This window comes from Ranitomeya variabilis, chromosome 4 (assembly GCF_051348905.1).
Source record: "Ranitomeya variabilis isolate aRanVar5 chromosome 4, aRanVar5.hap1, whole genome shotgun sequence".
In the NCBI taxonomy this organism is placed as follows: Eukaryota; Metazoa; Chordata; class Amphibia; order Anura; family Dendrobatidae; genus Ranitomeya; species Ranitomeya variabilis.
Window position 1 is genome coordinate 49,416,700 of NC_135235.1, and position 14,050 is coordinate 49,430,749.

The 14,050-nt window shown below is 41.5% G+C and overlaps 1 protein-coding gene across 2 annotated transcripts in view; it reads right to left on the reverse strand.

The window, feature by feature from the left end:
• The window catches only part of LOC143769699 (disintegrin and metalloproteinase domain-containing protein 9-like), a 74,084-nt gene that overhangs the window by 43,046 nt on the left and 16,988 nt on the right, over positions 1-14,050 (reverse strand). For both annotated transcript variants that reach the window (XR_013214465.1, XM_077258484.1), the window contains exons 2-5: positions 9,085-9,173; positions 4,807-4,874; positions 2,372-2,450; positions 1,876-1,955 (exon numbers count right to left, since the gene is read on the reverse strand). Coding sequence is in view for 1 of the 2 variants with exons in the window: in XM_077258484.1 (XP_077114599.1) it covers positions 1,876-1,955; positions 2,372-2,450; positions 4,807-4,874; positions 9,085-9,173 (316 nt within the window). In the remaining variant the exon portion in view is untranslated. The remainder of the gene's footprint in view (positions 1-1,875; positions 1,956-2,371; positions 2,451-4,806; positions 4,875-9,084; positions 9,174-14,050) is intronic.

Sequence of the window (14,050 nt, forward strand, 5' to 3'; positions counted from 1 at the left end):
TCCATGTGATGTCTTTAAAGTTAGGTTCACATGCTGCATTTTTACAGTGGTTTTTGCAGCCTTTTGTTCTGCAAATTAAAAGCTGTTTTTTACAGTAGCAGCAAAAGCTAGGAGATTTCAAATATCTCCGGCGCCCCTTTCTTTTTATTTCCTGGCTAAATGGAAAAACTGTAGAATTTTTTAAACCTTTTACAGTGGGGAAAAAAAGTATTTAGTCAGCCACCAATTGTGCATGTTCTCCCACTTAAAAAGATGAGAGAGGCCTGTAATTGACATCTTAGGTAGACCACAACTATGAGAGTCAAAATGAGAAAACAAATCGAGAAAATCACCTTGTCTGATTTGGCAAGATTTATTTTGCATATTATGGTGGAAAATAAGTATTTGGTCATTAACAAAAGTTAATCTCAATATTTCGTAATATATCCTTTGTTGGCAATGACAGAGGTCAAACATTTACTGTAAGTCTTCACAAGGTTGCCACACACTGTTGTTGGTATTTTGGCCCATTCCTCCATGCAGATCTCCTCTAGATCAGTGATGTTTTGGGCCTGTCGCTGGGCAACACGGACTTTCAACTCCCTCCAAACAAAGGTTTTCTATGGGGTTGAAATCTGGAGACTGGCTAGGCCACTCCAGGACCTTCATATGTTTCTTACAAAGCCATTCCTTCATTGCCCTGGCGGTGTGCTTGGGATCATTATCATGCTGAAAGACCCATCCAGGTTTCATCTTCAATGCCCTTGCTGATGGAAGGAGGTTTGCACTTTCAATTTCACAACACATGGCCCCATTCATTCTTTCATGTACACAGATCAGTCATCCTGGTCCCTTTGCAGAGAAACAGCCCCAAAGCATGATGTTGCCACCCCCATGTTTCACAGTAGGTATGGTGTTCTTTGGATGCAACTCAGCATTCTGTCTCCTCCAAATACCACGAGTTTTGCTTCTACCAAACAGTTCTACTTTGGTTTAATCAGACCATATAACATTCTCCCAATACTCTTCTGGATAATCCAAAATGCTCTCTAGCAAACTTCAGACCGGCACGAACATGTACTGGCTTAAGCAGGGGGACACATCTGGCACTGCAGGATCTGAGTCCCCGGCTGCGTAGTGTTACTGATGGTAGCCTTTGTTACAGTGGTCCCAGCTCTGTGCTGGTCATTGACTAGGTCTCCACGTGTGTTCTGGGATTTTGGCTCACCGTTCTTGTGATCATTTTGACCCCACAGGGTGAGATCTTGCGTGGAGCCCAAGATCGAGGGAGATTATCAGTGGTCTTGTATGTCTTCCATTTTCTAATTATTGCCCCCACAGTTGATTTAATCAAACCAAGCTGGTTGGCTATTGCAGATTCAGTCTTCCCAGCCTGGTGCAGGGCTACAATTTTGTTTGTTGTGTCCTTCTACAGCTCTTTGGTCTTCACCATGGTGGAGTTTGGAGTGTGACTGCTTGAGGTTGTGGACAGGTGTCTTTCATACTGATAACAAGTTCAAACAGGGGCCACAACTACAGGTAATGAGTGGAGGACAGAGGAGCCTCTTAAAGAAGAAGTTACAGGTCTGTCAGAGCCAGAAATCTTGCATGTTTTTAGGTGACCAAATACTTATTTTCCACCATAATTGCAAAATAAATCTTGCCAAATCAGACAAGGTGATTTTCTGGATTTGTTTTCTCATTTTGACTCTCATAGTTGTGGTCTACCTATGATGTCAGTTACAGGCCTCTCTCATCTTTTTAAGTGGGAGAACTTGCACAATTGGTGGCTGACTAAATACTTGTTTTCCCACTGTAAATTTGTTGTAGTTTACATCCAGCTCCACCAAGTTGTAACCTCATTTTTTTCCTGTATGTAAATACTTGTAATCTAACCTGAGGCCATGGCAGTCACTGATAGCGAGGACAGAGTTCTCCTTTCCTTCCACCTGTCCATGATAATAACAGGAGTAATTCTGCAAAAAAAAGAAAAAAACAACAATGTGAAAATTATCTCTCAAGAGATTAAAAATATTAGGAAAGGAGTTGTCTGGTTTTATAAAAAGTACTTATTGGTTTATTAGAAAATTGATGGAGTTTTTTTAGAGGGAACAGCTACCATCTTTCATTGCGGAGGAACGTCCATGAATATCTGGGGGTCTCACCATATAATCAATTCTGAATTGATGGCCCTTCTGACATTATACGCTTTTACCATTTGTGGCACATCCATAGTATATGCAATAAATGCTTGATTAGCGCTGGTTCCACTATTGGGACCTAATATGAGAATGGTGCCTTAAGATTGATTTGCAGTCACCATTCTTTTTACCTTCTCCCTCCTCCGCCTTGAGATATCGCAGCATACTGCCCTGATTGTGATGACACTTACCGGTACAGGGCGCTTCAGAGCTTCTAATCCTTCATCTTCGCTGTAGATAAAGTGCTCAAAGTCTTTGCTCACAAAATCTCTATGGATGATGAAAAATATACAGGATACAAAAGTGGTGCACATTATAAATTGTGCTCAAAAATACAAACCAATTCTACATATTCCTTTTCCTTCATCCTGCACCCATCCCACCCAGCTCTGTCCAATACCCCTACAACAATCCCACCAACAACCTCCGTTCTCCAGAAACTGAAGTTTAATCAAACATGCTAATTCCTGTGCTGGGTGCACCCTGGGTGTGGCAAAGAGGCTCAGTGCACCTAATGGTTTTACATGTCTCCGTCTCCCTCACTGGTGACGGACGGACAGCACTGGCTTGTCAGGAGAAATCAATGTCTGCAGAGAAAGCTCAGGCAAGTCAGTGCCAGTGAGAGACACAAGACATGGCAGTCCAGTGCAATGAGCCTCATGGCCACACTAAGGGTGCACCAAGCACAATCGTCAGCATATTTTATTAAATGTCAATTTCTGCAGAATGAATGCAGCAATAAAGACAATAAGTCCACGTTCACACGTTCAGAATAATAGAAACACGTCACCACTTCTGTATTTATCACCCACTCCTGGTTTTGGCTTACAAATACTGAGGTAAAATACTGACCAAATACTGAACGTGCGAACGTGGCCTTATCCAGAGCTACCACCCCACATACATGCTAAGTCCTTCCAATGACAACCTTCTGGATGCCATATACAAGTGCTTCTCACAAAATTTGAAATAAATGAACTTTTTGATGACATTCTGTTCTTCAATACAAAAAGTGAAACTCTTATATTATATAGAGTCATTACAAACAGAGTGATCTATTTCACGTGTTTATTTCTGTTAATGTTGATGATTATGGCTTACAGCCAATGAAAACCCAAAAGTCATTATCTCAGTAAATTAGAATACTATATAACACCAGCTTGAAAAATTATTTTAAAATCTGAAATGTTGTCCTTGTGAAATGTATGTTCAGTAAATGCACTCAATACTTGGTCGGGCTCGTTTTGCATCAATTACTGCATCAATGCGGCGTGGCATGGAGGCGATCAGCCTGTGGCACTGCTGAGGTGTTATGGAAGCCCAGGTTGCTTTGATAGCAGCCTTCAGCTCGTCTGCATTGTTGGGTCTGGTGCCTCATCTTCCTCTTGACAATACTCCATAGATTCTCTATGGGGTTAAGGTCAGATGAGTTTGCTGGTCAATCAAGCACAGTGATACTCTTTGTAAACCAGGTATTGGTACGTTTGGCAGTGTGAACAGGGGCCAAGTCCTGCTGGAGAATTAAATTTCCATCTCCAAAAAGCTTGTCGGCAGAGGGAAGCATGAAGTGCTCTAAAATTTCCTGGTAGACGGCTGTGCTGACTTTGATAAAACACAGTGGACCTACACCGGCAGATGACATGGCTCCCCAAACAATCACTGATTGTGGAAACTTCACACTAGACCTCCAGCAGCTTGGATTGTGGCCTCTCCACTCTTCCTCCAGACTCTAGGACCTCGATTTCCAAATGAAATGCAAAATTTACTTTCATCTGAAAACAGCACCTTGGGCCACTGAGCAACAGTCCAGTTCATTTCTCCTTGGCCCAGGTAAGACGCTTCTGGTGTTGTCTATTGGTCATGAGTGGCTTGACACAAGGAATGCGACACTTGTACCCATGTCCTGGATACGTCTGTGTGTGATGGCTTTTGAAGCAATGACTCCAGCAGCAGTCCACTCCTTGTGAATCTCCCCCAAATTTTTGAATAGTCTTTTCTTAACAATCCTTTCAAGGCTGCTGTTATCCCGGTTGCTTGTGTACCTTTTTCTACCACACTTTTTCTTTCCACTCAACTTTCCATTAATATGCTTGGATACAGTACTCTGAACAGCCAGCTTCTTTAGCAATGACCTTTTGTGGCTTACCCTCCTTGTGGAGTGTGTCAATTACTGCCTTCTGGACATCTGTCAAATCAGCAGTCTTCCCCATGATTGTGGATCTACTGAAACAGACTAAGGGATCTTTTAAAATGCTTAGGAAGCCTTTGCAGGTGTTTTTGTTAATTATTCTAATTTACTGAGATAATTACTTTTGGGTTTTCATTGGCTGTAAGCCATAATCATCAACATTAACAGAAATAAACACGTGAAATAGATCGCTTTATGTGTAATGACTCTACATAATATATGAGTTTCACGTTTTGTACTGAAAAACTTAAATAAATTAACTTTTCGATGATATTCTAATTTAGTGAGAAGCACCTGTAATTGCCTCCTAGACTTTCGCCTACAAGACTTCCCTCATGCTTCCCCTCTTTCCTGAAATTCTCCCTCGTTCCATCTTACATTCCTCAATCACTCACTAATAAGTTACTGATATTCTAGGCGATGTTCTTCATACATTACCTGTTCCTCTGCAGATTCAGGATGAGAGTACCGTTAGAAGTCTCGATGGTATAGGATACATTCTCGTCCTGAAGATGAAAAGTTATATTGCTCAGTTTCATGTAATTTTGCATCATAGATGGAACGATATACAGTATGTGCAATTTTTTTTCCATGCATCAGTCCTCCTTTTATTTTTTACTATTTAGAGCTAAAAAAGATTTTTGCAATTGGGTTTCATTAAAAACTTTACACCGTTTTACTTTTACAGCCTTTTTGTTTTTCAGTCACATTCAACTTTCACGTGGCCTGTGGTCATCAATCAACAGGTGCCCAGAAAAAGACAGATAAAAGAGTTACAAACTGTCCGATAAGACTGTCAGAACAGCTCACTGACAAACTCTCAGTTAACTCATTCTACAGCCAGCAATAGAAAATACAGCACAGAGGTTACAGAAGGCAAACGGTGGAAAATTTTTAATACAACCCAATTTCAAAAATACTTTTTTAGCCTCAAATACATGCACTTAAGTAATAAAACAAAAAAAGTCCTCAACTCCTTTAAAACTTTTATGTAAAATATTCTTGAATAATCATTTTTAGGTCATTTTAGAAGAAACGCCAGTATGGCTGAAGCCATAACACTTTGTGAGAAGTCACAGAAGAACCACGGCGCATTACAGCTGGGGCGCAGTTATTTATTAGTGTGGAAAAGTAAGCAAAATGTCATTTCTTGAAGTGTTTCTGCCTGGAAAAAAAGCTTCAAACTTGGCTGATAAATTTACCAAAGAAGAAAAAAACATCCCAGGCCAAAATACTGTGCCCCTTTTTAAACCATATTTGCATTTAAGTAAAAAAACAAAAAACATAATCCCATTAATACAAGAAACCCTTCAATCATGTGAATGAGGCCTTAGTTCTTCAATGAGATACACTGGAAGATCCCTTCCGTCTCTCCTGTATGCGGATGTCTCACACCTAGGCTCGTTTTCTGGGTGCGCCTATGTGTATTCATGTGATTGCTGATCTCACTGGCAATGAGGAAATATATTTTACAGACCGTCCTGTGATTTCTGTGTGCGATCAAAGGCTCAGGGAACCGGAAATACTGCATGTAGAAACCTGCGGCGGCTTTTGACTGCTTTTACTTGGCCCTCTTCCCTAAATAGAACAGAGCATAAGATCTCCCAAACCTATGTCTTCTGCTACGTATGCAGAGATTTACCATGAAATCCTTTTGGGTCTGAGCATTAAACCTTGAAATCCAAGGCCAAAAAGAAGAGGTTAAAGTCAAGGATAACCAATAGGTTTTTTTCCCGGACTCAAGGATTTAAGTTTAATATTATTATACGTTGCTTATACAGCACTATCCAGGGACGGACATAATAATAATAGTAATCATTTTTTTTTCTATAGTGCCAACATATTCCGCAGCACTTTACATTACAGAGGGGACTTGTATAATAAATAAAGACATTACAGAAAAACACATGACTCAGACACCAAGAGGAGTGTGGGTCCTGCCTCTCGTAAGCTTATAATCTATGAGGGAATAGGGGAACATGAAAGGCGCATGGTAAAATGTGCTGATATTGTACAATACAGCCATCATATAATAACTGTCTTGATCCAGGTCGGGGGTCTGTTTTCTGCTACAGTATTCCCTCTCTGGACTGGTCATGCAGATGTTAATCCCCTCTGCCTCGTTTTGAGCTGGCTGGGCTTTTTAAATCCTCTGTAGTCTGCTGGCCGGCGTCAGTGATAGTTCATGCTTCCTGGCTAGAGCAGCTGACCCGTATACCCTGGTGTTCCTTCTGCCTCTGACTTCTCTTATTTTTATTAAACCACTTCCCTGCAGTGTATGACTTGGCCTGATCTCTGACTACGCCTCATGTTTTCCGTCTCTGTACCTCGTTCCCCTACCGGTTTTGAGTCTCTGGCTTGTTCCCCGACTTCGTCTTACGTCTCTTGTTTTGGATACCACGCTCCGTTTGGTTCTGCCTTCTGGCTTGTCTCTGACTACTTGCTTTGCTGTGACTTCTGGTACTTTGTCTCCTGTTTGTTGCTGATCGGCCTGTCTGACTACTCGGCTGCCTCCTAGTGGCGCTCCGCGCCTTGCACTGTGGTGCTTTACGGTGAGTGCTACCTTGTTCCCCTTACCTGTGCCCCCTGGGAGAGGTTGCGTGCAACTGCCTTGCAGTTGCTTCACAATAACTAGGATATGTACATAACGCTGCATGAAGTGGTCACCAGCCAGTATGTGTACAGTACAGACGCAGAGGGCTATTAAGTGCATGGAGGGTATGAACAGATGCTATAAAGGATCAGATTTGAAACAAAATTTTGGAAGGGCAAAAGTGGAATAGTTACATAAATGAGGATTATTAAATGGGGATAGACAGAGATGAGGGAAGAGATGTAGAATGGTGCTGAATCATGGAGCGCTTTATGGGTGATAGTGATAAGTTTATATTGGACTCTGTAGCGGATGGGCAACCAGTGCAACGACTGGCACAGGGTAGAAGCGTCGATGTAGTGGTTGGAAAAAAATATGATATGAGTATTCAGGATGGATTGGAGAGGGGAGAGCTTAGTAAGAGGGAGACCGGTTAGCAGAGAGTTGCAATAATCCAGATGAGAATGAATAAAAGATAACGTAAGAGTTTTTGTAAAGTCAAAGCAAGAAAAGGTTGAATTGTAGAGGTGTTGTGACATGACAAGAGCACAACATATCATTGATGCAACCACACAGGGCTCCAAGAGGTAAGGAGGCCCATTTCTATCTCCAAAGCAGGTGGAGTTGTGCATTATGTTGAACTCTTGGGCTGCAAAGGGCCCATATGCTGTTCTTGCACAGGGGCCTTTTTTTGTCTGTGTCCACCAGTGGTGCTATCATATTCCACAGCGCTTTACAGACATCATCTCTGTCTCCATTGGGACTCACAATCTAAATTCCCTTTCAGTGTGTCATTGGAGTGTGGGAGGAAACCAAAGAACCCTGAGGAAACCCACGTAAACACAGGGAGAACATACAAACTCCTTGCAGATGTTGTCCATGGTGGGATTTGAATCCAGGACCCCAGCACTGCAAAGCAACAGTGCTAACCACTGAGCCACCATGCTGCCCTTTTTATGACGTTTACATTTCTTTTTCAGGCCAAAACAGATGCTCCCAGATGTAACTTTGAAGTCTGTAGTGCAATATGAAGCACATTACATACAGTGTGTTTTGATGTGTGATGTATTTGTGGCATTTTCAGCATCTTTGGCATGTTTTTTTTTTTTTTACATATACAGCATGCTTGGTGTATGGAATTTTCAGGGGGTTTTAATATAGTCTTGAAAACCCAAGAAAAACGTTGTACTAAAATAAAAAAGTGTCACAAAAAACACAACCTAAATAGCTATATACCTCTCCTCTGTCATGAGAAATCTTCTTTGATTGATAAATAAACATGCTACTTGGATCAACCAATTTTTACTGCCACTGAGAGAAATAATGAGTGCCATCCGTGCCTGGATACCAGCCCCATTCTTAATGAATAACTTTTTTTTTGTTTTGCTTTTAATTTTGCAGAGTTATGCATCTTTACTATATACTCCACTATCTTATTTTGCTTCCTTCGCTCTCAAAAATCATGTTGAAAGTGGTGTTTTAACTGCTTAATTTGTGCTCTTTTATAAACTGCTTTGCGTTGCTTCTCTAGCAAGAATCCGTATTCAAACACTACTTGTAAACACTGTCTCCATGTGAAACTTTCTGCTCTCCTTCCACTTCTTCAGACAGTGAGAGTGTTTGTAAATAGTGTGTGAATACGGATTCTCGTTAGAGCAGCAGTTCAAAGCAGCTTCTAAAAGAACATGAACTAGGCAGTTAAAACAGCACTTTCAACATTGTGTTTGAGAAAGAAGGGAGCAATATAAGGTTATGGGGTATTTCACAAAGATTTATAACTTTGCAAAGGATGATCAATTTTTTTTTTTTTTTTTTATCCAGTCTTTAGCTTAGTATTAAATAAAGAATATTGAAAAATTATTCATAAAATCAGATTAGTACAAGATGTACAACACAAAGTGTTAAAGTGACTACATACAGTATAGCAAAGTTAGCTGAACTTTAATAATTTCTTCAGGGCCGGCTGACTATCTAATGTGTGTGGGAGCCTCCCCTCTCCCGATTGAAAACATTGTGCAGGTGTATCGGAGGTCGGAAGGAATAACTATCGGTAGAACTACCTATGTCTTTCATTATATACAGGATTAAAGGCTGGATTAGAGGATATGAATATAAAGGCTTACTGTGTTTTGATCCACATCCCTCCTCACTCTGTTCACCATTCGTTCCGGAAAAACAATTTCTTGGTCCTCCAGTCCAGAAACGAAATATCCTAAAGATACAGAATCACTATCGTTATGCAAAAATTTGCTACAGATGCTTCATTTACAGATTACAGGAGATGCCACAATAATGGAGGTATCCATCATTCTGGTTTTGTAATCATCAATGCAATATCTAAGTCTTATAGCTTTCTAATGAAATAACTACGTGTGTATGTGTACGCTACCGGAGATGTAATAGGAAACTCCCAGGCCCCGATCCAAAACCTGATCTCATTGTTTGAGGTATAACGGTCATTGGACTCAGTCACCAGGTCTGATTACAGCTCCATTGTTACACCCCTCCGGAATTTCAAGGGTTACAGTCTTCTTGTCACATCCATGTCTGAACATACTGCTGCCACCTCTACCCTGGTCGCTAGATGGTGCTGGATTCAAGCTCGGACTGGCCCACGGGAGAGCAGGAAAATCCTCCGGTGGGCCCCTGCGCAAAAGTAGTTCACCATTTTCTTAAATTAGCAGGTCTTGGCACAATACACTTGATTCTCTACGTATAGACAAAGGCAGCAGTTTATTAATTTAACCATCTACCCAGTTCATTGTTATATAAATTTGTGATTGCGGATAATATGTCACATTAGCATGTAGGTGAAAAGTGGGGATCTGGAGTTGGTTACTGGTGGGTCCATGGCACCCCAGTCCGACACTGGCTGCACTAATACTGCGGTGACTGCAGGCTTTTCAGCTATAAGATTGCTGAGACTAGTTGTCAATTTCCTGTCCACCTGTGTTTTGCTGCAGTAAGCTGGTAATTAGCTCTTCGCTGGGAGCCATAGGCAAAGCTCCCCCCTATATAAACCCCAGCAGACTGTCGCTTGCTGCCAGTTACCTAGTTCAGCTTGACCCGGTCACACTGATCTATTTCACCTGTGTACATCTTTGTTTATTCAATTTTCTGACCCATAAACTAATCAGAAACCCTTAAATGAGGTGTCTACTTTGTCTGCCAATCCTCCATTTCTTCTGTTTGAAGAACAGGATATGAGGTATGACTTTTTTCTTTCGATTCTGACCTATTTTTTTAAAAAATAAGCCCAATGTACATCCCCATCAAGGGTTAAAGAGGAGGGGGTCAATTACTAAATATTACCCATCTTGATTATCACTTGCTTAGAGGCTAATTACTAAAGGTCCTTCCAGTTCTCTCAAGACGTAACCAAAGACTTCTAGTTTATATTACACAATCAGGAGGATTGGACATGGTGAAGGAAGATGACAACTCATGCCTGCTGATCATCCAATTCAGAACAACCAATCAGAGCCCAGCTTTTATTTCTTAAACTGCTGTGGAAAAATTAAAGCTCAGCACTGATTGGTTGCTGCGGGCTATAATGACAAATTATATATTTTTTCTAATTATTTTGAGAGCACTAATCGGCGTCCATATTGTCATCACATGATATTATATAATTGCTCCAGGGGTCAAGTCCATGTTTATAGTATCAATAAGGTTTTTAACAGCAGAACGACTCCGTCAGCAGCACACAAAGCGCCGGCTGAGGTCATAATCGCTCACAAAACATACTAATGTTTGTAATCAGTACACATCGACTCATAGTGTCACAGAGAAGAGCTGAGCTCACCGCTCGTCTACCTCTCCAGGGCATATCATCATATCACACAATTTAACCATGAACTGTGAGTTAAAAAATAATTAGACGTCAGTGTCTGGTCATGTCAAGCAGAGATTCGAACTCGGCTTCAGGAAAATGGCCGCCGCGATCTACATCTGCGCACGCGCGGCATCCCACTGCCATTTTCCTGAAGCCCCGGGAAGCAGAGCACTCAATCTGCGCACGCGCGGCCTCAGGAAGATGGCCGCCCCCACCGATAACCCTCTGAATAACACAGATCGCGCACTTTTTTTGCCGTTGCGCAGTGCATTCGGCTGTTGCGCATGCGCAAAACACTACGCAAACGCCGGGAAGATAAGCAAGAGGTGGGGGAGAAACAGCCATTTCACCACGCCCATTTGACCAGACCAGCGTGATTGACAGGCGAAAACGGCGACTTTTGTAAGGTATTTCGGCAGCATAGGTGGGGAATCGGGACAAAAAAATACACTATTGTAAAGCACAGCTCAGGCCCTATTTAACGGTATTTTTATCTCATACTGAAAAAACGGGGTGACAGGTTCCCTTTAATGATATCAGAATGGTCTGTTTCTTTATTTTTAGGCTGTGGTCTATTTTCATGATGTCAGAATGCCCAGTTTCTTTATTTCTAGGCTGTGTTCTATTTTCTTGATATCAGAGTTGTCTGTCTTTATATACTGTATAGTCAGCATTTTATTTTGCTGATGTCACTGTGATCTGTTTTGTTTAAATTTCTCGGATGTGTTCTATATTCAAGATGTCAGAGCGGTCTGTGTCTTTACATTTTGGTTGTGTTCTATTGTAATATTTTTTTTTTTCCATTCTAATGCAGGATATGTAATTTGCAAAAAATATTGTAATATGGTTAATAATTACCCTATTTTGTTACCTTCTACTCAACCTTTGAATCCTACAATGTTGTTTTCTGCATCTAATTCATCGGTACAGATGTAAGAACGATTATCATGACTCACTACTCGCCTTCTTGATAAGTTATCACAGAAGTTTATCTCAAGATTAAGATAATTTAACTTTGAACAAGCCACTGACCAATGTCAAGTTAGGTGTCGAAATGACCATTTGTTTGTGCCGTGATCTCCATATGCTGCATTAACCCTTGCTACATCTGTAGCTTGTTCTTTGGCTTCTATCACAGAAATACAGTTGGAGAACTTAAATTAATACTTTACGCTGGGGATCTCCAAGAACTTGGCTTAACCAGTTAAGAGCTAGTAATAATTTGCCTTATGATAAATATAATCTAGTTTTTTTGGGGGGGAATTCCAACTGGGGAAACTCCATAGAGGTGTAGGATGAAGGTCTACTAATCTCAGTAGTTAAATATATTGTATAAAGAAATTATTTTAAATGGAATATGTCACCAGGTTTTTACTACGTAATCTGAGAGCAGCATGATATCGGGGCAAAGACCCTGATTGCAGTGATGTGACACTTACTGGGCTGTTTTTATGGTTTTGATACAATCCCTGTTTTTCAGATCTACCAATTCTCTGAATGCTAAGCCCTGATTGGCAACTTTCTGTGTATACTGTACATTAGCACATAGCTGCTTATCAATGGTGGGGGCGGGGTTACACAGAGCAGGAGGACTACATGGCACGGGACAACTAGTCCTCTAATGATAATCTCCTGCTAATATAACACTGATTATATTGAAACAATAACAAGCAGCCCAGTAACTGATGTGACACCTGCCAGGGCCGTGGGGTACTCGGTACCGGGTCTGGTGGTTCACAGGGGGATGTCACGGTGGCAACCCGGTCCGTGGTCCTGGGCGCCCATGTAAAAGGGAAAGGTCTTTAAAGGGATAAAGTTTGTGTTCGTGATGCCACCTGTGGTATTCGGTCAGGGTGACCGACGCTGCTTTAAGGGGTCCACTGGGGTGATGTTATGGCAGCTAGATGGTATACCTTCCCACAGATGAAGTGTTTCCCCAGGGCTTCCCAAAGTGTAGATGGTGGAATGATGAAAGGTGCAGAGAAGAACAAGGACACAGGATTGCAGTCTCTTTACCTTGTTTACTGTTGGTTTCAGCAGCCACAGTCCAGAGCACCAGATCACAGCGCAGGCAGAGTCCGGCCAGTTCAGAGGCAAATCCAGAGTCCCCTTATCCAGGTGGAAATCAATAGCCTTCCCTTGTGCTGTAGTGTTGTAGTCCCTTACTGCATTAGCTTCAAATAAAGTCCTCACAGATGTAATATCTCTCTCTCTATCCCCCGTATAGGATAGGACAAAACCCGTATGACTGGTGACTTGAGCCTGTTTATAGGATCTCTTGGATGACCCGGCTCTATTAGGTGTCACCATGCCTCGTGGGTATGGTGCGGACAGGTAACGTGCAATTAGCTGTCCTGCCGGTCTCTGGAGCAAGGCATACAGGTCCGTACTCCCTCGGTGTTCTGGCTACCGGGATTCTGCGCCTCAGAAGGAGGCAGCCTGTGCAGGGCTGGTCCCCTTCTGGTATCCACTTCTTTACTAAGTTTTCCTCCAAGCTCACTACAATATATTCTCCTTCGGTAAATGTCTCTTTCCTGGAGCTGCAGCTCTTAGGGCATGCACAGCTCCGTGTCCCTTCTGCTACCTCAGCCTTTCTGAGGGATTGACTGACTACTTTCCCTCCAAAACCACACTATATATATATGGGAGTCACCTAGTAAATAGGATAAGAGCTCCACCTTGTGGCCTGGAGTGTGAATGTGTTGCATGTTTGTGGTTACCTGGTGACAGTTATCTTTCATTGCCTCCAAACGTAATATCACTCTCTCCGAGAGGAAAATGACATTACTGCGATGACCAGGACTCTGGGGTGTCGCACTGACACATCACTGGAATCAGGCTCTCTGCTCCTACATCATGCTGCTCTCCGATTACATATCAATAACTTGCTGTCAGATTCTCTTTACAAAAATTCTCTTTCACAACTTGTAAAAATTAAAAAAAGAATCAAAATGTTTTAAATAATATAAAAAAAAAAAAAAAAATACATTTTCTCAATTCAAAAATAAAAAAATGTAAGAAAATGAAAAATATTAATCTATGACAAAATGAAATTATTGAACCCATATGGTAAATGCCATAATGTAAAATCGAAATGCCAGAAATGCCATTTTTTCAGACACTGCACTCCCCTCACAAAATGCAATAAAAAACAATCAATGTTGTATGTACCAGAACAATAGTAGTAACCTCTTCAGGCATGGCCATTTTCCTTTTTTTTCTGTTTTCGTTTTTTTGTCCTCTTCTTCCAGAGC